General features: G+C 41.6%; 1 protein-coding gene across 6 annotated transcripts in view; it reads left to right on the top strand.

The window, feature by feature from the left end:
* Positions 1-23,776, top strand: part of DENND5B (DENN domain containing 5B) — a 109,402-nt gene that overhangs the window by 31,464 nt on the left and 54,162 nt on the right. For 4 of the 6 annotated variants that reach the window (XM_074539068.1, XM_074539071.1, XM_074539070.1 and 1 more), the window contains exons 2-4: positions 12,706-12,771; positions 17,351-17,460; positions 22,519-23,185. In XM_074539068.1, the coding sequence (XP_074395169.1) occupies positions 12,706-12,771; positions 17,351-17,460; positions 22,519-23,185 (843 nt within the window). The remainder of the gene's footprint in view (positions 1-12,705; positions 12,772-17,350; positions 17,461-22,518; positions 23,186-23,776) is intronic. The other 2 variants (XM_074539069.1, XM_074539073.1) reach the window with 1 other exon arrangement.

Below are 23,776 nucleotides of genomic sequence, written 5' to 3'. Positions count from 1 at the left end.
TCAGCTGTAGCTGACATGGGCAGGAGCCTTGTTTCTGATGTCTGAGGGAGGAAATGTGATGGGAAGGACCATCCTGCAGAGCTGAGGTGCCCAGGTCAAAGGAGGAGTTATTTAACAAATCCATAAAGCCCCAATCAGTGAGCAGCCGACCCTGCGAGTGCCAAAAACCAGGGTTTTCTTAAACATAGAAAGAAAATCCTGTGGTGCTGTATCCAGTTTTGGATATGGGTTTAAAGACTTTTCAAAGACCAGAAAGCTCAACAGTGCTACTTTTCCATTTTGTAAAAGCCTGAGTAATACCAGGCTTGCTGACAATAAGTTTGTGCAAGCAGTTCACATTCATGCTTCTGTGCATGTGCTGCCTCTGGGAAGGTGTTGGATTCTGTAATTTGTGTCAAGAGATCTGTGTGTCGTTCTGCAAGCAGGTGATACTGCAGATCAAATCAATAGATCATTCCTGAGCTGGAAACCCTCCTAACAGGATACTCCTCTGCATTTTAGAAACAAAGGCAATGTGAGGATAGCAGGGTTTGTGAAGGCTGGAGGAAAAAGGGATGGGGAAAAATATGCTCCAAGAAAGCACACACTGATTGTCGCTCTGGCTCTGAAAAGAATCTGGGGGCATTCTGCTTGTAATCTTACCCACAAAATACTTTCTTTTTAAAACTGCAGCTCTTCCCTGGGTTGGGGTTTTGCTGAACACAAAGCATACACTTCCCCTGTGGCTTCCTTGAGCCCAAGTGATGGGGCCTGACCAAGTTTCATCTCACACCTTCAGAGCCAGGTGGGCATCACTGGCTTTTAGGATTTGCTCTGTCCTTCTGTCTCATGCTGGGCTAATTTAGCCTCATCTTGGTAAACAAGAAAAGGGTCCTTATTCAACAGATTTGAGCTGGAGTGACTGCAGCTGTTGTCTGGTCTGTGCGCAAACCAATTTTGTTCATTCCCTCGCCTGGCAGGAAGCCTGAACCAGAATTGTGTCGGGACTAATCAGCATTAAACCAATGTCAGAGGGGCTGCAGCAGGCTGCTCTGTGGCAAGGCACAGCAACAGGGCTGTTGGGGAGGGATTAGCCTAAGTCCTGCTTGGGATGCAGCTGTGCTAGGAAAGGCACTGAAACTGTGCAGCGTGTTTTTTTCTTGGGCTTTCACAACAAGCAGGGAACTGCAAAATCACACTGATTTCTCACTGTGGCTTCCCAGTGAGAAATCAGCATGATTTACTGTATATGACCATAGATAAAAAAGCCAGGAGACACTGCAGTGTCCTCAGAGCTGTAATATCCAGGAGATACAAATGATGCCTTTGGTCATGCTGGGCTTTCCTCTCCTGGAGAGGCAAGGCTGCAGACAATGAAACTAATTCAGTGTGTGGTTTCCAGCCAAGAGATGTTAGTTATGCTGCTGTTGTTATGTTACACCATAATAGATGTGTTAGTACTAAACAATATGAAGACTAGGAGCTGGAATTATGTTGAAGAGAAGACCAGAGGCTTGGCAGGGGCTGACTCATAGCTCAAGTGGCTCACAGGCTGTTTTGCTGCCTGGCATTTACCTTGCAGGTTCACAAGTGCCTCCTGGTTTGCACTGCAAGCATTAAGTCAGAAAACCTGCATTCCACTGTTTGCTGAAATATTGATGTCTTACTTTGCTTGCCCCTCCTCACAGCTATTGAATTGTCTTTGCAGTTTTTATCTCAAAAATTATTTTTGTCTTGCTCCTGAGCACCATGATTTGGCTTTGAAGTCATCCCTGCTTTAAATAGGGACATGGACCAGATAACCTCTAGATCTGGTTATAACCTTTCTGATCTGGTTATTCTGATCCCCCTGCTTTTACAGGTACATATTTTGGGTGATTCTACAGCTGAAATTCTTCAGCTTCCTCTGTGACCCTGTCAGGGGTCTGTTTGTGTATGTGCTCAGTGTTAGTCATCCTTTCTCTGACTGCAGCTATGAGAGTTCCTTGGGAACAACCTGAAATGGGCTCATGTGTTATCCACAGCAGGCACAGCCATGCTCTGAATGCCTTCTAGGCTTCTGAACCTCTGCTAAATACGAGTCTGCCTAAATTTACATGTCAAAACTCTTTTCTTGTACAAAGCTAAGCCCAAATGAACTTTTGAACCATATCCCCGCCACATGCTAAGCATGTTTTTGTTGTTTCAAAAGCTGATTTAGGGGGAGCAAACAGACCTTCTGGTCTGGGGTGCCCCAATTAATTATAAGCTACATAACATAAGAAGTCCTGCTTCTTAGGGAAAAATCTTCAGAGGCAAACCTGGCTGAGATGAGTGAACTGAAACACAGGAACAGAGCAGCTTTCTGAATGCTTTCATCATTAGAAAACTCCTTCATGTCTTAGTGAAGAAAAAAAGACCAAAGGCCCAGCCTTGCCTTGTACTTACTGATATATGATATGATCTCCTCCAGCAGTGTCTGATGGCCTGGAACATTTAGTGGGTGTGAGATTATTCATTAGACAGAAGAGTATTAGCTACCAGCAGTGCCTTTTGGAACACCAGTTTCCTTGAGGGACATGAAATGTTTGGGGCATACTCTGAAGTGGGAGTAAAAGATTATTAAAAAAATCACAGCTAGACAAAAAGACCATCAATATTCTGAAAAGCTGCTGTCCAGCTGGATACTGAACTGGATGGGCTTTGCAAGGGGCTCTAATGCCCATCCTCAAATAGTCATTGAAATGGTTGGAAAATATGTATGAACCTCTCAAATTCAGGCAGCATTATTGTTGTTGTTATTATTGTTATTATTATTTTCTTTTTTTTGCCCGTCCTGACTGAGAACATCCTGGCTTGTATGAGGGCTGGGCTGTTTAAATGAGGTAGGGCCAGTAACAGAAAATAGATTTGCTGTAAGTCAAAGCCCCCTTTTTCGTCTGTCCTTCAGACTGGTATTTTTGTTCCTAAAGAACTTACCACTTTAAGTTTCAGAGTCTTTCTGTTAGTGTGTGGATATTCAAAAATTGCTTTCCCCAGTGCAGTTGTTACACTTGGATTCTGCAGGGGCCCATTTTTCATGCTCAGTTATGGGCAGTGTGCTCTGCTGATGGCCAGCGGCTTCAGGCTGTTATCCTGAAATTGCCACCTCTTGCCATTCCTTATGTAAGAGGTGATATTTTTTTTAATTCAGGGCATTTGACAAGTTTGGCCCCCCTTGCTGTGGGAGCACAGATGGCAGCTAAAGGGATGCTGGAACGATTTCACTCGTACCTTGGTGATGGCAAACTGGGTTTCAGGAGAGAGTGGCAAGACTCTGCAGATCTGTTAGAACATCTCCTGTGTCTCTGACAAATGTGGAAGGGGTTTGATGCTCCCTGTGATGGCCAGTGCTGAGGTCAGAGGTCCTACTTGCTTACTACACTCTCCTGATTGATTTTGGTGTCAAAAACTGTCCAGATTTTCATGTTGGGCTTTCTGCCTCTTCTGCCTCAGGGCATCCTGTGAGAAGTGCAGAGCTGTTCTTCTTGTCAGGGAATTAATTCTTTATCTTCAAGTAGAAGGGCCCTTCAGGAAAAATCATAGAATGATAGAACAGTTTGGAAGGGGCCTTAAAGATCATCTAATTCCAACCCTCGTGCCATGGGCAGGGACACCTTGCACTAGAACAGGTTGCTCAGAGCTCCTTCCAACCTGCCCTTGGACACTTCCAAGGATGGGGCATCCACAGCTTCTCTGGGCAACCTGTTCCAGTGGCTCACCACCCTCACAGTGAATTTGAGCTGGTGTAGCTCCTTTCTCCATCTCAAAGACCACCTGTGTTTCAAGTTTTGTATATGCCCAGCTTGCATAGCCCAGGGATCTGAAGAAAGGGACAGCTTGGACTTGAAATGTCTGGAGGTTCAGCAATTTCCAAATTCATGATCTGACTTTGGGAGTTTTGTTTTCTGTTGAGGATCTTTGTAAAGCTTTGTGTTACTTTTTGTTTGGAATACCCAGTACTGTAGTTTCCTTACTGAACTATGATCTTTCTTAAAAGAGTAATTTTGAAAATAGTAAATAAAAGATTAGGGAAAGGGAAAAACTGACCTTGGTCAGAACAGAAGTCAGTGCTTTTGTTTCTACAGGTTAACATATGGTTGCAATTAAATGCTTTTCAAAACAGAAAATAAAGACTTAGGAAGCATCAGTTATTTTAGACAATATTGGTTTTTATGACTTCCTTGACATGCCCTGACAGTTCAGGGAGATGCAGCAGTGTAGATGTTTGTCTAAGAAAGTGCAAACCTCTCAGATTCCACATGGATGACTATTGCAGGGTCATGTGAGGGTGTGTGTTATCATTTGGGTAAGGCAATTGCCCTTTGATCTAACCTGGAGAGGAGCTGTACCTGTGTGGGGCTCAGGTTTTGCTGCCATCACCTCACCTGCTCAAGATCTCCTCCTGTGGGCTGCATCAAAATCCATCAGCTCTTGAGGCAGGGAGAAAGCAGTGGAGAGATGGGAAGTGACATGGATTAGTGTCTTTAGTGCAGGATTGGTACATCTTCCTCCTTCACTGTAAAATCCAAGTGTTCTGACCTGAATGAAACAGGGCTCACTGCTTAACCTACAGCCTAAAGCAGCTTTGTTGGGAAGCTCCAGTGTAAGAAGGGAAGCAGGAAGGGTGAGAAAGATCTCTGGATGAACACACCAAATAGTTGAGATCTCCAGGATGGGTGGCAGAAGCATGTTTCTTTAGGGAGGCAATAATTTGGGAAGGGGTTAACCAGGAGCACCACTAGAACACTCAGTTCCTCAGGCTGTTTATAAATGTATACTCTGATGCTGCAAAATACAGATTCAGGTTGAAGTTTCATATTTCTGCGTTAAAATAAGTCACATTCAGGCTGTCATATCAGTACAAACAGAGAATCAACCTTGCTGAATTCAAAACCTGGGGTGAAGTCCTACTTTAGCAACCAGCTTTTTTCAGAGGCATAAGAAGCATGTTTTGGAAGCTTTGTTGTTTTGCCTCATAAATAAGTTTAGCCAGAAGTTCAGTGTTTTGAAATTTTTTCATGACCCTTGAATTTGCAGCTGTAGGATGTATGTGAGTGCTCAGATTCCTTTAATCTCATATATACATAGTGGTTTTAATTTCAAAGGGGAATTCTGTTCCCCACATGCACTGCCTGTTCTTGTGACAGCTTGGAGACCAGCCCCATTGGACTGATTGCCTGTATACATGTGAAACCCTTGAAATATTCATTATAGTCTGTGGTAATTTACTATTAGTGAGTCATCTTACAGTCCTTACCAAGAAAGTATTTTTTATTTTCATTCTGATAGTAAAACTACAGAGTTTATTTTAGCAAATATCCAGTAATACTTGTGCTCAGGTATCCCCTGCTTAGCTTATTGCTAACACCTGTGTAACTGCTGAAATCTGTATCATTTGTTGTCACAAATATCATTTAGTTTGGGTCTTTGTTCTTGTATGTGCTTCCCATTTAAATATGAAAAAAAAAATGTTTCTTTAATGTAAATATTTAATGTAATGCACACAGACCTGTTAACCTTTGCATGGAGGAGGCATCCATCAGGGATGCTCCTGGTGTGTATTCTGCAGGTTACAGAATAAATCACCACCAACCTGTCAAACCCTGAAGAGGTATGCAAATGCCTGCGTCTCTTTAATCTGACATGTGTGGATGCTGCCTGATTTGAGATGGGAATTTTAATCCCACAGGAGCTCCTGATGCTACTGCATTGCTGTGAGGAATTAGGAGCCAGCTGGTGTCCAGGTTTGGGGACTGCCTCTGTTGTTGCTCAGGCCATTTTGTGGAAGACCCCAGGTGCTTTTATCCTGGAGCATTGTTCCTGCTTTTCCCCTTTCTTTGTGGGGAGGGGAGTGTGCACATGTGTGTGGTTGTGAATACACTGCATGCTGCTCTTACTTACACAGAGAAGTGATCTTGAGTTGGTGGGCTTATGTTTTATAGGGAATGTTGAGTGGGGACTATTGAAACCTATCCTCAAGCACCCAAAATTACTCTTTTCTGCCTTGATTTGAAGGCATAACAACTTTTCTAAAGCAAAATCACAATACTCTTGGTTTTTTGGAACAGGATGTTCAGATTTAGCTGTTCTACACTGTCACACCAAGACACTACTACATTCAACTGTGCTGCTACACCCATAGATTGTGTTAATTTTCTTTCAGTTGTGTTGCTACACCCAAACATTGTGTTAATTCTCTCTCCTTTTGTTTGCACTTCCTTGCCTTTTTTAGACCTTCCAGGCTTTGTACAGTCACAGAAACCATAGGTACTAAAGTGTGTTCAGCTGTGGTCTGTGGCTAATCCAGCCTTGATCTGCTCAGTGTGAAATGCTCCGTTTCTAATGTGTAATTTTGTAACAGCTACTGAGGCTCCAAAACAGCATGGCATGGTTTGCCTCATTAGGTGAAGCATTTTATTTAAATCCATAAAATTCCACTTTATGCCAAAGGAAGGTGTAAAATACTATAACATGTGTTGTGCAGAAATAACAGGAGTTGTGTGCAATGGCCAGGAGGGTTCTGGTGTCTGCTTGAGGTAGCTCTAAAAGCCTTGGTTTTCGAGTAGATCTGGAGTTGGTGACAGCTCATGCTTATGTAAAAAATTAGAGCAGCAGTTACATGCCTTCTACCTGTGTATTTTTAGCATGCCAATCAACCTGGGATCCAGGCACCAAAAGATTAGTGGATTAGTGGTGAAGAGGAAACATTTGCTTAAATGCCAAGTAATTTTAGGTTTGTTTAGATCTCTCCTCTCTGCTGCTTTCATCTCTACTAAGAGGGCACTGAATAATAGGTGAGACATGCACTTTGGTTGAGAGTGCGCTTCAATTTCTTACTCTCCTTTCTGTGTATTCTCTTTGTCCTGCTGGCTCTCTTCAATCCAGTTTCAGGCCAGGAATTGCTCCCTGTTCCCTTTTGTGGCTCTCATGAAGCTTTTTAGCTTTAGGGTCTAAAAACATTTCTGAAACGTGTGCCATTCTTAAGTGACTGTCTGTTGATAGAGGGTTTTTCACTGGAGTGGCTGTAGAAATGTGAGGGGAGAAAGGATCAAACACTGGTTTTCATTGCTGGGCTTTGGCAACAGCGGTACTTGTAAGACAGAGAGCCTTTTGCACTTTTCTGTGTTCTTTAAGAGATCTTGTTGATGGCAGTGGAAGGTGTATCCTGGGGTTTAAAGCTGGATTGTTGGGAGAGCAAGCAACCCCAAAATACACCTGAGAGAAAATGCAGCAGAAACCTTGAAACAGTGTTTTTGAGGCACAAGGGTCAGGGCTGCACCTGCAGAATTGTCTTCATTTCCAGATGTCTCTGGAGACAAGTGGGACTGGGGAAGAAAGGATTTGAGGCACATGGGCATTTGTGAGCTGTACCCAAACACAATTACTCTTCTGGCCTTTTCAAGTGAGATCCTTCTTTCCACAGATGCTTTGGCACCTAATACTCCCCAAGGCTTTAAGGGAAGCCAAAGGATTTTGGTTCTGAGAGTCTTTGTAGTGATCTGAACTAAATCTAGAGGCATGGTAGAAATGATGCTGTGCTTTGAGTTTTCCACCTGGAATCTAGTTTGGATCCAGAAATTGTTTGTCCAAGCCTTTGGATTTGAATCCTGAAACTTTACAGTGACATGGTGATTGGGTCCTGGTGTCAGCTTTCTGTATTTTCAGTAAACTTGGAAACCAGCCACAAAATTGGCAGGAGTGCTTAAATCTGATGGTTTGTACTTCATCTGAAATAGAGCTCTGTGGCAATGAATAAAACCTGAAACTGTATCTAACTCATCTAACTAGTAATGATTTACTTAAGGTTTACACAAGCAGAAAGAATATTCTTCATGTGGCTTACATGCACAATCACTGTGCACTGATGCACTTAATGATCCCTTCTGTAAACTTCAGATTGTAAATTTGGCTGGTGTTGTCTAACACCTGTAGAGATGTTCATGGAGTAGTTACAACTGATGTTTCTTTCAAGATGATGTTTTTGCCTTTTAACAATGTTCTAACACTTCTAGTTGACAAAATTCCATTCCCCCCCCCAAAGCTAACAACTGCATCATCCAGCATGGTGTCTAAATGCCTTGGTGCTTTGGTGACAGCTTTGCCCACTTTCAAAGCATTTGCAGCAATATGCTGATCTCCAGTTACTGTGGTCCAGCTGGGTTGAAGCAGCTGAGAGAAGTCTGCAAACTGAAATGGTTTGCAGGTAGCTCTTTAGTGGAAGTATCAGCTTTTAAAGATGAATGTGGCTGTGTGGGCAGCATATCCTTTTCTCTGCAGCTCCATTCCTGCTTGCCACCCTTCTCCATCCGGAAGCTCTGGTAGTTTCAAGCCTTGCCTGAGGGTTCTTGTGACTTTTCAGTGTGCAGAAGGTTTTTGTCTTCTGAAAGGATTGCTTTGTTGAAAACTGGTGGAAGACTGGCTCTTGGAGACTGTCATAAGGCCAATTCCTTATTGGCAGCAACTTTTATAGCAGTTGCTCAAAACTCCCTAAATAAAGTTTGTGCTACACAAGGGAGTGCTTCTACTTTATGCCAGTGAAAGGGCCTTGTTGGCTGCAAGCAGTAAAGTTCTTTCTTTGCCTGACCTTTTTCTCACCAAGACCACATATTAACTAAGTTTTTATGAAGCTAGCAGCTGCAGCCTTTGGCAGGTGACAACTGTCTTCTTGTAACCCTGTGCTTGTAAAGGGTGTGCAAAAGATGTAACTCACTGCAGTGGGGAGCCACTTCTGGGCCTAGCCTTTCTAAATCTTCCTTTTGCCCCACTGAGGAACCCATCTGTGTAAACCTCACAGGTGTGGGCCTGCTCTTCAGAGGGCTGCAGTGAGGCTGTCCCTTCTCAGGGTGTTGTCAGTGTCCATCTTGTGTGCCAGGGTTGGGCTGTGGAATGTGCTGTTGGAAGAAGGACCTTCCTCAGAAACTGTGGATAGCTTCTTTCTGATGCATGCTCATGTGGGCTGTGCTGAGTAAAAATCAACCAGGGTCCCTTGCATCCTCAGCATGGCTCAGCACATTGAGGGGTGTTCCTCTTGGCAACATCAGCAAGGAAGGGCTCCCTTTAATCTGGGGAAATCCCAGGGGAAGGTTGCTGAGTCCAGGGAACTGAGCTCTCAAGCTTGTGTGAGGTAGATAAAAACAAGGCTTAGCTGGGTTTAGATGGGTATTAAAGCTGCAGTGTGGACATCTTCGTGCTCTGTTGATGTCAAAGTTATTTGGTGCTGAAAATGGTCCAGGTGAGATTAAACTTCTTTCTTTTCTTGTACTGATTTACAAGCTGAGCTTAATTTGGGCGGCAGGAGATGTTCTATAAATGCATTTTTGGTGAAATTGCTTCTGACTTCAAGTAACAAATCACCCAAAACTTGCCTTCCTGATGGAGATTAATATGAGTGCATGATGTATGTGCATTGCAGAGTGGTTTAAAAAATCGCTAATTTAACAGCCCAGTTTAAAATGGACTGGATTTATAAAAATAAAACTGTGTGTCCCTGTCTTAAAAAAGCCCCAAAGCAAAATTTTCTGAAAAGCTCCCCTTTCTTTCCTGCATTGTTGCACACAAACCTGAACAGTAGTAGTATAGGGATTTTCAGGATGATAGGTTCTACTTATGTGTGGGGTTTGGTGGGATTTTTCCCTACCTTTTCTCCAGAAATGCCAACTGTAACAAAGCACATCTTGAGACAAGACTCTGGTACTACCTCTGTAATGTACCTCTACAGTGAAGTAGAGAACAAAACCTATTTTAAGATTCGAGTCAGAAATTATACTGGTGAGACTATTTTCAAAACCAGTCTGAGAATGCAATATCATATTTTAACACAGAAATTAGATGCATTTGAACTTGACCCTGTCCCTGTAAGTGAGTAGAAAGCACAAACATGAAACGTGCTGTGCCAAAGGCCTGACTGGGCACCTGGTCCTGTGTCCTGTCTCTGAAGGGAGGTGAACACATGGAGCAAGGAGAGGGAAACTGGCATTGCAGTGGGTAGGAAGCTGTTCAAGCTTCACAGGAATGTGATGGCTTCTGAAATACTTTCATTTTCTTCATGGTTCAGCCCAGTAGTCAGGTGCCTGTTGCTCCAAAGCCAAGGATCCCCTTGCTGGACAGGCTTTGGCATCCTGCTGTGTTTAAGGACCTGAGCCAGTGTCTTTTTCCTGCTTGAATATTTGTCACTCTGCCATCATTAATGTTCTTTTGGGAACTGAGAGCTGCATTTCAAACTCTTCAGTTTCATATAGTGTCATATCTTGCTCCTGTCCTGTGTAACTGAACAAGGACTTAGCAAGCAGTTTAAGAATTGTGATGTATACAACTTCACTTTAAATGAACTTTTAATTGTTGCTTGGATCATTTTCTCTATTAGTAGAAATGCTCATTCATTCTATATCAAGTGTTCAAAAGATACAGCAGGTTTGAATATAAACATGTAACAGAAAAGAAAATATGCCACTGGTATGTGACCAGGATAGGCCAAGGATCTCTGGGGCATGTTTTGCCAAGATTGGGAGCCCGTACTTGTAAAGGCAGTATGAAAAGTATAGTGAATTCCACACCTTGATTTCTAGAGAAAATAAAGGCCCAAAGTATAAATAATTCCCTGTACTTATAAGTACAGGTCTGGTTTTATACCTGCTCCACTGTTGCCTTCAGCCTTTGCAGACAGACTCCAAGGTAATTGTGTAGGAGCACCATGCCTTGGGCACCTGTTTATTAAGCTCCACCTGCTCCACTGCAAAAAATCACCCAAACTGACCTAATTGGTTTTTTTTTATTATTTGACAAGATTATAATGCAATTTTGGTGTAAAAGGGATGGGGTAATTCATGCTTACTCACTAATGTAGTGACATGTCTGTGATCTCTTGGCAGCTGGGACATGGGGCTATTTTAAGACTGACAGTGTTGATGCTGTATAGTGTTATTCAGTAGGCAAATAGTTTAGTATTTTAATCAAGGACAGAAGGAAGAGATTATGGCAAACTAAATTTCTCATTTTAAAAAATTCTCATTTTAAAAGCCCTTTCCTCTTTATATAGACATACAATTACATGTTTATGTGAACAAATCTCCTTTTTAATAGAATTTTTTAAATACTGCACCTTTTCCAAGTGTAAATGATTTGTGGCACTAATAGTGCTTCATGACATTGTGTTTGTGTAAAGAATTAGGTGGTACAACACAGAAGAGTGTCCATAGCTCTGTGTTTTTGTCCTTGCTGGCAATTTGACTTCCTGTGCAGGAGTTTTTACATCACTTCTGTGAGTGCTTAGCCATGTGACTGATGATAATAAATGGCCAAAGTGCTGAAATGGGCGTCAAACCAGAGCCTGTCCTGGAGCATCTGGTTGTACATTGTTTCATGGTTGCTCTTTTTCACTCTTCCTATTGCAGCGGTGGCTACCTCTGTGGAAGCTCAGTGCCAAATTCCCTTTGAATTAAAATCTTTAGGGGAGAGCTGAAAGGACAGCCTGGCAGAGAGACTTGTAAAGGTAGTGTGGATATGGGCCATTTAGCAAGAGGCATCTCTCTAGTTTTGACAATTTCATTTCATTTAATACTTATGCAACTTTTAGTTCAAACAGATCAAAATTAGAATGAAATTACTCAAGGCGTATGGAGTGGAGAAGCATCATCCTGCAGGTTTGAATGTGGGCTATCTTCAGGTGCCTCCTAAAGGAAAGAAAATTATCCTGAAATACATATTCACATCTGAAAATCTCTGCTGAAAGAAGTCCTGTGCCCTCTGTGGAGGGTTGCCTTCCCAAAAAATCTGGCCTTGGCAGAACTATCTGTGTCCCCTGCACCGGTGTCTGGATTGACACTCAGTAGGAGGTTGTAGCAGAGCCACTCTGAATTTGCACCTAGAGAGTGAATCACCAAAGAGATCACTGCTATTGCAGCTTTAACGTAGGTGCCAGCTCTGTAAAGAGATTGAACTTGAGGAGGATTGTGTGATGCCTTTGTGTGGATGTGACCTTCTTTTGACACAGAAGTGCCAAGGCATCTGTGGAAACATTTCTGTTTGTCTGCAGGAGATGAGCAAGCCAGTTAGAAGAAGCCTCAGTTAGACATGCTAGCAGGAAGCTCTTCCTTTAGAAGTGGTAGCTGTTGCTGGAACACATTAAAATTGTTCACCCAAGTTCTAAACATAGCTTATTTATTCAAGTCTTAGTCTAAAAACACCCAGTTATGAGACAGAAATGATGAATAGAGCTATTAGGTAACTTCAGTAAGTCCTGAAAATGGTGTGCAGTACAGGATTGAAGGTGTAACAACATCGCTAACAGTATTATCCTATATAAAACTTCTTGGGTTTAGTTCAACACTAGCTGAAGGACTGATGTGTTTTTGCCCCTGATTTTCTCAGGCTCTAGAAGGGCTCAATATGTGAACAAAGATGTCTTTCATAATAGGGAAGCTGTAAAGCAGTGTGTTGTTTGAAGTACTGAGAATTTAATCTTGTTACTAATTTTGACAAGTATTTCTGCCATGTCTGTCATTGCATTCAACACCTCTACAGTAATCCAGTCCTGGAAGGTTTTATTTGTCTTGTGAATTTACCCTTTGCCAGTAGTGGGGGGAAGTGAGATTGTGAGGGGGAATGTTTAATGTCTGATTCATGTTTTTTCCCCTTCCCCAGTAGAATGTATATATTTTCATTTTGTTCATACTTGCTTTTTTTATTTCTGTTTGTTATGTTGTGTAGTCTTGTACCAATATCTACAAGCAGATCTCCATGGCAAGAGCTCAGACACTGCAGACAAAACCTCAGGTAAAGAGGGGTTAAGGATAAAACAATGATCAGGACCTCTCTATTTCTTTATTTTCAGTCTTCTAACTCCTCTTGAATCAAATTGAAAATCACAGATCCAAATCAAAACCAAACCTCTTGGATTTTTTAGTTCTTTTACCTAATTTAAATCAATATTTGGAAAATTTTGTTCTGTTTCTTGAAGCTCTCTTGGCAGATGTGGTTCTCCAGCAAAATCCCACTAGTGATGTCAGTATATTGTCAATATATTGGTGGAGAGGAGACTGTGCTAGATCTCTGTGCATAATAGACTGAACAATATCTTGCATGAGGCCATTTTTACAGGATACTTACCCGGAAATCTAACACGGCTTAGTTGTGTGGATTTGTGAATACAGGGAACTGGAAGGTTCAGCTCCACCAAATTTTCTGCTACAGAGACACAAAGTTTCCTGACACATCAGGGAAGCTTATTTTGCAGTCTAGATTTAAAAAGCAAAACTGGTGAGGTTCACATAGACACATACCCCCAAAAATTCCAAATAATTTAGATGTATTCATAGGGTACACATCCCCCTATAGTTTCCTGCTTAAATATTATCCATCAATTCCTTTACATATTGGCATACAAAAGGAAGATTAGACACTGCCCTCCTTTTTGGTGGTCCCAGGATGAGGGAAGAGATGAGAATCTTGACTCCATGTTTCAGAAGGTTGATTTATTATTTTATGATATATTATATTAAAATAAAATTATATATTAAAACTATACTAAAGAAAGAGAAGATTTCATCAGAAGGCTAGCAAAGGAAAAGAATGGAGAAGAATGATAAAATCTTATGACTGACCACCGTCCCAAGACAGCTGGACTGTGATTGGCAATTAATTAAAAACAACCACATGAGACAATCAAAGATGGACCTGTTGCATTCCACAGCAGCAGATAATTGTTTTTCTTTTCCTCTGAGGCTTCTCAGCTACTCAGGACAAAAAATCCTAACAAAAGGATTTTTCAGAAAATATGTCCATGACACTTCCCCTCAGCCCCCCAAATTCCACTACTGTCTTACAGACAACTCAGATTTTAAAACTTTGGAATGAAAACTGTTTTGTCTGCCTTGTCCCAGTCCTCTCTTTCTCATAATCTCCATCCTCTGCTGTGAGATTTTGAGAATGTGAAGTCAGAAATAAGAGCTTTGAGTTAGCATGTCCTTGAACTCTGCTCGGCCTCTCCCTGCCGCCTTGGCATCCTGGGAAGGCATGGGAGAAAAGCAGCAAAGCAGTTCTGCACTACTTAAACTAACCAGATCCTGAGCCTGACAATTAACAGCCTGCTTGCTCCCCAGCCAAGCACTGTTATTCCTGTGCCCACATTGTTTTCTCACTCACACATTGTGTATTATTTGCTTCTTGTGCAGGGTCATCCTGTTATTAAATAAGCTTAACAAAGTTCCATCTGCAGGGAGAGGCCATAGCTGGGTGTGCTGAGCACTTTTAATTAGAGGAGGCTGTCACAGATGTGGTCACCATGAGCACTGTGCATAGCTGTGTTCCTCTAAAGGAATAAAAGATATTTTTGTTTCTGTAGTCACAGGCATTCCTGTCTGTGTTCCAGAGCCTGGAAGGAGTGACAGATAGCTGGCATTCCCTGGACCAGAGGGTGGAAGATGCCTCTGCCTATCTGGTACAAAGCTTTGTTTGCCTCTGTCACTGTGACAATAATTGAAACAGATCTGTTTAAACTTGAAGATCACTAAATTTTGATGTAGGATCACACTTATGAAATTCATCATGATTAACAACTTCATGACTGTAGCTGCATTTCCCTAGTAATTCTGTCTTTCATCCAAACACAGATCAGGCTTGTTTTCTAATTTTGAGCAATCTTTTTGTTTAGAAATTAAATTAGCACAGTTTTTTCTTGATCTAGCATCCATTGCTTCACTATTTGCTTTTTATTTGAAACTAAATGTCCCTTTAAAAGCCAGCTTCTTAAAGGAAGGCACAAGTTGTTTAAAGAGTACCATTAATAGGATGTAGTATCCAAATGAAATGGAAGCTGAATCTGACACATTTTACACAATTTTTAAAAGTACTTGATTTAAAAAAAAAAAAATCCTGAATGCAAAAGGATTGAATTCAAACCCAATTTTTAAATTTGCCTCTGAGAGTTGTGCTGTTTGCATGGGCAGCAGGCATCAAATACTATGTTCCTGTCCGTATAGTAGTGTTATGTGGCCATTGGTATTTTAGCAAATGGATTCAATTTGCATTTAATACTTGGTTCACTTTAAATGTGCCGTGCTAATCCTGTTTGGAAAGTTAGCAAAGAAGCACTTAGGAGCGTGTGGGAGGTTTAATGAAAATTCACTGTTCATCTGGAGTAACAGCTCAGTGAATTCTCTGTGCCACGTGTGACTCAGCAGTTCAGAGCTACCAAGGCTGCGAAGATCAGGCACCTTTCAGTCCAGATCCTTTCCCTCATGTTTGCCAAGGAGATTCTGCTCCCCGTGGTTCTCTTCCAGCTGCCTGGCTGTTGTGCTCCATGCTTTTCGTCTGGTTTTGCTGAGAATTGGGCTGTTTCCTGCTAGTTTGGGCAAATGATGGCATTTCACCCTCACTCACAGGCTGCTTCTGTCACATCCTTGTATTGTTTTTTTTTCTAATTTATGTATCTCCTCTTAAAGCTTGCCCTCCTTGTCTTTCTGTGAGGCAGCTTTGTATGGAGGGTGCAATGTCATGTCCTTTCAAGCTAATGACAGACAGGTTGATTTTACTCCAGTGTGGTGTCTTGGCTCTTTGCTTTTCCCTCATGATCACTGATTGAGAGAATAGCATTTTCTCTATGTGTGTTTTACCTAAAGTTTATATTTTTCTTAAACTACTGGAATGGTAAAATGCAAACATTGCTGAGACTCTACGAAGGTAAGTTTTTTGTGCCATTTATTTTCCTGGATAAAATGAATCCATGTTGTCAGCCTACAGGGACATTTTAACTGCTGGTTTTGGGCAGATGGATTTCTTAAAGTAATACTTATACTTGATAACCAAGTTTTTTTTTCTATTTTTTCTGTCATGAGAAAGGAAACCTTTAAATAAATTTAAACTTCAGCAGTCAGTTAGTGCTAGCAGTAGAGAACGTCATTAAGTCATCCAGATATTCTCTTCTAACTTTTAGTAGAAGCAGCCAAATAAATTTAGCATCAAATACCTGCCTTTCTGCCAAGTCACAGTGGTAAGGTAAACTCTGTTAGATGTGAGAATGATTGAAGAGTTAATTGGGAAATAACCTTGTGCATATTTGTTTGATTATGCAAGCATGTTAATTGCTTTTTGATTCTAAGAACTAAAAATGTTGCTGAGTATGTCTAGGTACATACCTGGAGAGAATTTTTGCTGGCTTTGCTTGGTAGGATCTTTATTTTGTGAAATTTTGGGAAATGGTGGATGACACTGTCTTTAATGGCTCTGCAAAGAACTTTTGGACCAAAATAAGAGGTTATTCTACTGCCACGTTCTGAAATAGAGAAATTATCTCTGTTTTTTGTATATTTGGTCGGAATTTGCAACTGAGCTTGAGGAGGATCTTTATACATTATCAAATCCTACCATTAAACCTGGCACTGCCTTTTTACTACTAAAACATATCCCCAAATGCCACATCCACATGTTTTTGAACACTTCCAAGGGTGATGATTCCACTACTATGATGCTGCAATGTGTCTAAATCCTGTGTTCAAAATAAGTGTTGTATAAAAATAACAATACCTCTAAAATCTTAAAGATTACTTGGGATGGAAAAGATTTAAAACCCTTTCTCAGAATGCACTTGCATATTAGTGCTGTGACAAGAGCTGGTTTTATGTGATAGTGTAATAGATGGTCACTTAATTAATAAATTTTAAGAACTCCTTGGTTTGATTACTGTTCTGCATGCTGTAGACAATCTAGTGGGGAGAACTCCAGTAACAACATCACTGTGAAATGCAGTATTTGTATGCTGATAACTGGATGCATTTCTGCCTGAAGTCTAATTTCAGTCTTCCTCTTTGCACTAGCTGGATTCCTTGTGTGGAGAAAGTAATGTCCTTGAAATTTAATGTAGAAAAAATAAATGTTTAATTTTCACATGATGTAAAAAATATCATCTATAATGAATGCTTGAATAATTTATAATAGCCAAGAGGTGCTCATATTTTTTGTTGACCTTAAAGACAGCTTCTGACAAACTTGAAGGAAAGTGCTCTTTAACTGACTGAGTAAAGCTGTCTCTAGATACTCAAGCTGTTGGAGAAGGTCAAGAATCCAGTTGATTGCAAGGTGTTTTTCTGTAAAATTTCAGCAGTGATTTTTCTCTTGACAATACATTTCCATTCTGTAAATACTAAACTGGAAGCTGCGTTGCAACTGCAATAAGATTTTGTGGGAAGGAGGGTAAGGTCAGACTGAATGGGAATCTTTTCTGTTTCTCTTTTAAAAGTAGTACCTCTGAGAGTCAAAATGTCTATCAGATTTGATTAAGAAAAGAAAAGAAAACCCAAGTCAGCTCTCTCTGAAGCCTCGGTGCTGTTTCAAGTCATTATTTCTTCATTTGTTGCAGGAGAGAATTTTGACCAGAGTCCCCTAAGAAGAACCTTCAAGTCCAAAGTTTTGGCTCATTATCCTCAGAACATTGAGTGGAACCCCTTTGACCAGGATGCTGTCAACATGGTAGGTAGAGAAGAGCTCTCTTCCCAAATTGTTACCCACAGCCTTGGCTCTCAAGAGATTCCTGGGTTGTTTCCAACCAGCTCTTGTGATGCTCTTGTGGCTGTGCTGCTTCTGCTGGGACTAAGAGCACTCACTGGGCATGCTGCATGGAAAGCTGCAGAGGAAGAGGTGTTGTGACAACACAGGATACTTTCAGGCACAACAAAAGCAAAGTGCTGCGTTCGCTTGTTAGTTCTGAGTGTGCTGCGTGATCAAACAAGTCCAAGCAGCATCCCAGGAACTGGTTGAGAAGGGGTGGGGTCACCTAGGATACCAATCCCCAGCTAGGAAGGAGGGAAACCAAGGAATTTTTAAGATCCTGATATCCGTGTGAGGTTTTGGAGTACAAAACACCTGGATTCTGCAGACAAGGGAAAGAACAATCTTTGTGCAGAAGCTGGAATTTAGCTAAACCACAGCTTTTGCTGGTCATCACTTTTGATGGCATCTCTGCACCTGTACATCTCCTGTACATCTCTTTCCTCTCAGTTATATTTGATGTGAGCATTTGTGTGGCTGAGCCCCATGGAGTGGGAAAGGAGGGGAAAACCAGTTCCTGGAGTGGAGGCAGTGACAGCTGAAAGACTGATAATCCACTGGGAATTTTTCTGAAGAACTGGTAATTAAAGGATGATTCCAAAATCACTAAAGCACTTGTTAAGAACATAACCTGACAAAGACAATAGATATTTGAGCTTCCCAGTACAGAAAATGCCATATGCTTCTTAATTTAAGAGTAATCAATTGTTGTGACAGTAACACTGAACAATATTTTAGCTGTTTTGAAAAATGTGAGTTGTGTCTAAGTCAACATTGGAAAATTAGGGAGGGCCTTCCCCCAGTCTAGGTTAGATGAGCTTTGCATTTGAGCAAGGCAGGACAGCACATCACCTGCTTCAAAACAGAGTGACCTCATTGTGTGGTGCAAGTGAGAAGTCTGGAGAATCTCCTGGCCATCACCCAGCAGATGGAGAGGTGGGGAATATGTAAAACCCACATTAAGTTGGCTTTTGTAAATGCAAAAAATGCGTTTGGAACTTCCCTGCAGTCATGAAGATGTCGAAATCTGCCGTTCATCTCAATTTCCACTGACTTTTATTTTTAGCATTCTGACAGATATTTAACAGGAAGGCACAGGAGCTGGGAGCAGCAGTGACACAGAGAGCTGATACTGTGGCCCTGCACTTGCACAGAAGGGCAGAGATGAGCCTGGCCACTCCCTCTGCCTGTTGACAGCTGGGGATTTCTGTCTTCTGCTTCCAAATGTGCACTGCTGGATTTGGGGTGGTATTTGGGCTGGTCTCCCGATCACTGTGCTGATAGAGAGGCATGAAGGATTCAGAGCAATGCTTTGTCAGCAGTTAAGATGGTAATAGCTCAACTGCCTAGGTTATTTATGCCTTTTAGTTCTGCCTTTGCGTTGGGGAAGTTCCAGTATGAAGTAATGAGGGGTGTGCAGCAGGAATAAAGCAGCTGGAATTGCTGTGTTATTTGTCTCTCACGTTACAGTGGAGAATGTCTAATATTCATGAAGTGTTATCACAGTATTGGACAAAAATGGAATGCTAAAACCAGCAAGAGACCTATTAGAATAATTGAACTGAGCTGCCTTGAACACATCTTTCATTTGCAATGTGTCTTGGAAAAAAAGAAAGCATTTACGAACAGCAGCAGTATTTAATGATCTTTTAAATTATCTTTTGGAAAACTTCTTTATTGTTTTGATCTGAAACATCATTTAAAGTAATACCCACCTCCACAGAATCTCTTGAGGCAATTATTGGCCTTTCTGATCTTGCCTTGCTGTATTAGTTCTGCCTATATGTTTGCTTTATGTGAGCTTCCAGAAGCAATTTTCCTCGGAGAAGAAAATGCATAAATCCTTGAAGGGTAACTTGTGAGAACTCTGTTTGCTGGATGCCTAAGGAATTTCAATTGCCTTCTGGAACCATCCTGTTGTTTTAAAAATAGCCCCCTGAAGTTCCAGCAATCAAGCTGCAAAGGAGTCATGTTTTCTCTCTGTTTCAAAGTATATGTCAAAGTACAGAGTTCCCTTTAATAGGAAATTGTGTCTCTCCCCCTGCTGCTTTTTGTGGTTTTCCCTGCCTAACCTCACACACCATCTTCTGTGGCCATTCTGCAAGTAAGTGTTGTACCAAACTAAAGTTCTCAGTAAAGAGATAGAGAAATTTTTAGAATATTAGAGCTTCCTATTTTAGCCCTCTGATTCACCAAGGTATATAAATCTTTGCCTGTATTTCTGAAACTAGAGGAAGCATTATCTGTTTAATGTCTCATGTACTGAAATAAAAGAACTAGAGGTTCCCTGGTGGAATTTGAAGGAGCAGGCTTTAACACAAACAAAAGCAAAGCATCTTTCTCTTCACCCCCTCGCCCACAGTGTGGTTTGGGTATGGAGCTTGCTGCCACAGAATGTTGTGAACATGAGAAAGATGTAGAGGCTTAAAAAGTGAAAGATTTAGTGGAGAAGAGGTGAATCAGTGCTGGTGGGCAGTGGTCCAGAGGGGACCTTTGGGTCAGAAATACCTGCAAATGATATTGGGAGAAGGAGGAAGGGATTATGGGGGGGTATGTGTCCTGCCTCTGTACTTGGGGAAAGGGTATCTCCTGCTCAGGACTTCAGAGACTGATTATGGATTAGCTGATACCTCTTTATCTATCCTGGTGCAGCTTCCTTTTGTTTGTACAAACCATCTTGGTTATAAGCCTTATTGCAAATCTGGTGTAATTCCAGTTTTCTGCTGATGGATACCTTTAAATGCAAATAGTGAAGTGAAATCAAAATCCTGTCCTTTGATCAGTAATCTTGGATAGTTTTCAGTATTTATACAAAGATGCAATGCAGGTGACTGACTGTGTTCTCAGCATTAGTGAGCCAGATTCATACCAGCAGGCTAAAATTTCACCCCCCCTTAGCACATCCCAAGCTTCTCTCCAACACTCTCCTGTGGCATGTGTGACACACATGAGATGGGAAGTGATTGATGTCCGAGGCACTAAGATGAAAGTTATCATGCATTAACTACAAATTCAAAGCTTTCTGCATTGCTGGAAAATGATTACAGGCTCTTCCTTTTGATCTTAGCTTCTTAAGTGACTCCTGGTCATTCTTCCTGTCTCAGTTCTTCCCATCTTTTTTTTTTTTTCCTCTGCTTTTTCCTGTGTCCTCTTTTAGGTCTAACAACAGCAGGAGTCTCTGAGCCAAGGTTTGCAGCCAGGGTCTTAAAAGGTCAATATTCTGCATATGTCAAGTTGTGGCTGAAACTTAATAGATGGGCATTCCTTTGTGTGTGCTTACCCAGTACATAAAGGACAAGGGAATAATAATTAAGGCTTGGAGGAAGTTTATTTAACCAGCCTTCTGAAACAGTCTCAGCTGATCTGAATTTCCCTGATGCCTATCTGTGCCTGATTGTAATAGTATATCTAATTTGCTTGTCCAGGTATTTTTCTGTAAAGCGAAGAAAATTTCATCTCTGATAGCTTTGAGATTTAAGCCTATGATTTCAGCCTGGCTGGCTTTGATAAGGCTTACAGCCATCATTGAAATAAAGAAATAAATTTTTATTAAGCTAGCCTGCCAAAAAGTGAGGTTAAGAGAGATATTTATTGTGGAGAATAAATTTAAATAAAGTGTGAAACAAGCATTTTTTACTACTTTATTGGAGAAGCCTTAACCATGGCACTGCTGTTAATGCCTCAATAAAAAAGCTCTTGAATAAAAATGTGACTGCTCTTCAGAAATAGTTCAAGCTGCAATTTCATGGTTTGTGTCAGCAAAGCCCATCAATTGAATTAAATTCTTCTGCCTACTCTAGGCTACTTTTTTCCCTACACATTACCTTTTGGAGCAATACATAAAAGCTGTCCTAGATAATTTAGGGGCCTGATAGCCGGTTGTGGAGTCTGGACCACTTGCCTAATTGCCAGCTTTACCAGGCTCTTGAATGGTCTCTGCAAGGTGCACTGCTGAAGTTCAGGGTAGGATGTGCCTGAAAATATCTAGTTATTTCTTCTGACCTCTTCCAGCATCAGAGGAGTTTACTCCTGCTCAAGATGAGACATTAGGGGATGCACTCAGCTGTGTCTAGGTTCACATACTGTGGTAAAGTTGGCTTCTACTGTTGCCTTTTTTGAAAAGGAACCTTTGAAGGTTCTCCTTCTCTTCTTTCCTTTTATTTCTTCAGGTGATAAAAATAAAGCTACAGTCCTTTGTTTATAAATATACTTATTTAACTAGAACATGAGCAGTTTCCTGGTGATACACAATTCAAACGAGTTTTGCTGGATGTTTGTTATTTTTTGTTAGATGGTTGATAGCATTCCCAAAGAATGTCTGGAAAAATGCCTTGATTTATCACTAGGGCCATGCTTCAGAGAAACACCCAGTGTAACAGAATCATTGCAAGGGATTTTGCAGAGTGGTAAATCAAAAATGAGGCTTTCATAGATTTTGGGTGTTTCCCTCCCTGCCCCTCCTTTTACCCAGTCTAAGCTATTTGGTAGCACTTAGAGAAGAAAGTAAATGTAATAGCTGCCAGTCAGCTGGGGTTTGGTTTGTTTGTTGTTTTCTTCCCCCAGAAAATTAGGGAAGATCAAAGAATTCCAAGAAGTCTATGTAATTTAAATCCAGTGGTATAAGATGCTTCCTTCAACTCTCTGATTTTAGAGTACTGTGGGCATATATATGCAAATGAGAGCAGAGCTGGATGTTTTTATGATGCTTAAATAAATGGCACAAAGACCATTCAGTAGTGAAAACAGTTTCAGCAAGTAATGAAAATGAGTTGTAATGACTTAATGGATGGATTATTTTGGAGGGTGCTTTCCTTTCTGCAGTCATGTCTCTCTCTTAAGTCGCATTAGTCGTTTTGTTCTTGGATACTTTTTTTCAAAGCTAAGTGGCTTGTTGTGAGGCAGGGGATGAAAAGAATCTGCCTGCACAGCAAAAACAGCAAAATAAAATTGTCTCTGTCTATTTCTTTTCTCCTCTCTTAGCTGTGTATGCCCAAGGGGCTGTCGTTCAGGACACAGGCGGACAACAGGGACCCGCAGCTGCACTCGTTCATCATCACCAGGGAGGACGGCTCCCGCACATACGGCTTTGTGCTCACCTTCTACGAGGAGGTCACGAGCAAGCAGATCTGCACAGCCATGCAGACGCTGTACCAGATGCACAATGCAGAGCAGTACAGCAGCGTCTGTGCCTCCTCCTCCTGCAGCATGGACTCCCTGGCCAGCAGCATCGACGACGCTGACGCCACGTCCCTCGCCAAGCTCCAGCGCTACAACTCCTACGACATCAGCAGGGACACGCTCTACGTCTCCAAGTGCATCTGCCTCATCACCCCTCTGCCCTTCATGCAAGCCTGCAAGAAGTTCCTGATCCAGCTCTACAAGGCAGTGACCTCCCAGCAGCCTCCCCCTCTGCCCCTGGAGAGCTACATCCACAACATCCTCTACGAGGTGCCCCTGCCACCCCCGGGCAGGTCGCTCAAGTTTTATGGGGTTTACGAGCCCATCATCTGCCAGAGACCTGGCCCCAACGAGCTGCCCCTCTCTGACTACCCTCTGAGGGAGGTCTTTGAGCTGCTGGGCCTGGAGAACCTGGTCCAGGTCTTCACCTGTGTTCTTCTGGAGATGCAGATCCTTCTGTACTCACAAGGTGGGCACTCATCCGGCCATGTCTGTTTCCAGCAGGCAGTTTCTGGGCAGCTGCAGCCACAGGAGCGTGTAGAATTTTATGTTATATGGAGCTAAGGGTTGATTTTTGAAATGTGAGAATGCATTGAAAAAATGAGAGAAATGAGTGTGTCCTAATGAAAGCACTAAATAATTGTTTCCTCCAGGCAGTCTAGGTGCTGCTTGTTTAATTATGCATTGTATTTATCACTTGTGGCAGCTAGCAATAGAATACATTTGATTATTATCCTCACACTGCCCTTGATCATGTAAGACAGCATGAAATTAATCCTGTCTTCTTCAGAAATACCAGTAGAAAATAATAGATCTTGCAGAAGACACTCTTGCTGCTACTTTGTTTTTCAAATTTCAGCAGCATATTCAAGTCTAGTGTAATTTCCTGCCTCCCATACAATTCATATGTTCTTGTTAAAATATGGTTTTAGCACTTGAAGGATAAATATTTAATGAGTTTTGAAACTGAGTGGAACTACTGGTCATTCCTTTTTAGTCCTGCTTAAGGTATTTGGGAATGTTTCTGATGGATTTAGAGATGGCAGCACAAATCATCATA

The sequence above is a fragment of the Zonotrichia albicollis genome, chromosome 4 (assembly GCF_047830755.1).
Source record: "Zonotrichia albicollis isolate bZonAlb1 chromosome 4, bZonAlb1.hap1, whole genome shotgun sequence".
Classification (NCBI taxonomy): Eukaryota; Metazoa; Chordata; class Aves; order Passeriformes; family Passerellidae; genus Zonotrichia; species Zonotrichia albicollis.
The sequence above is the reverse complement of the archived record's forward strand: the minus strand, read 5'-3'. Positions and strand labels throughout refer to the sequence as shown.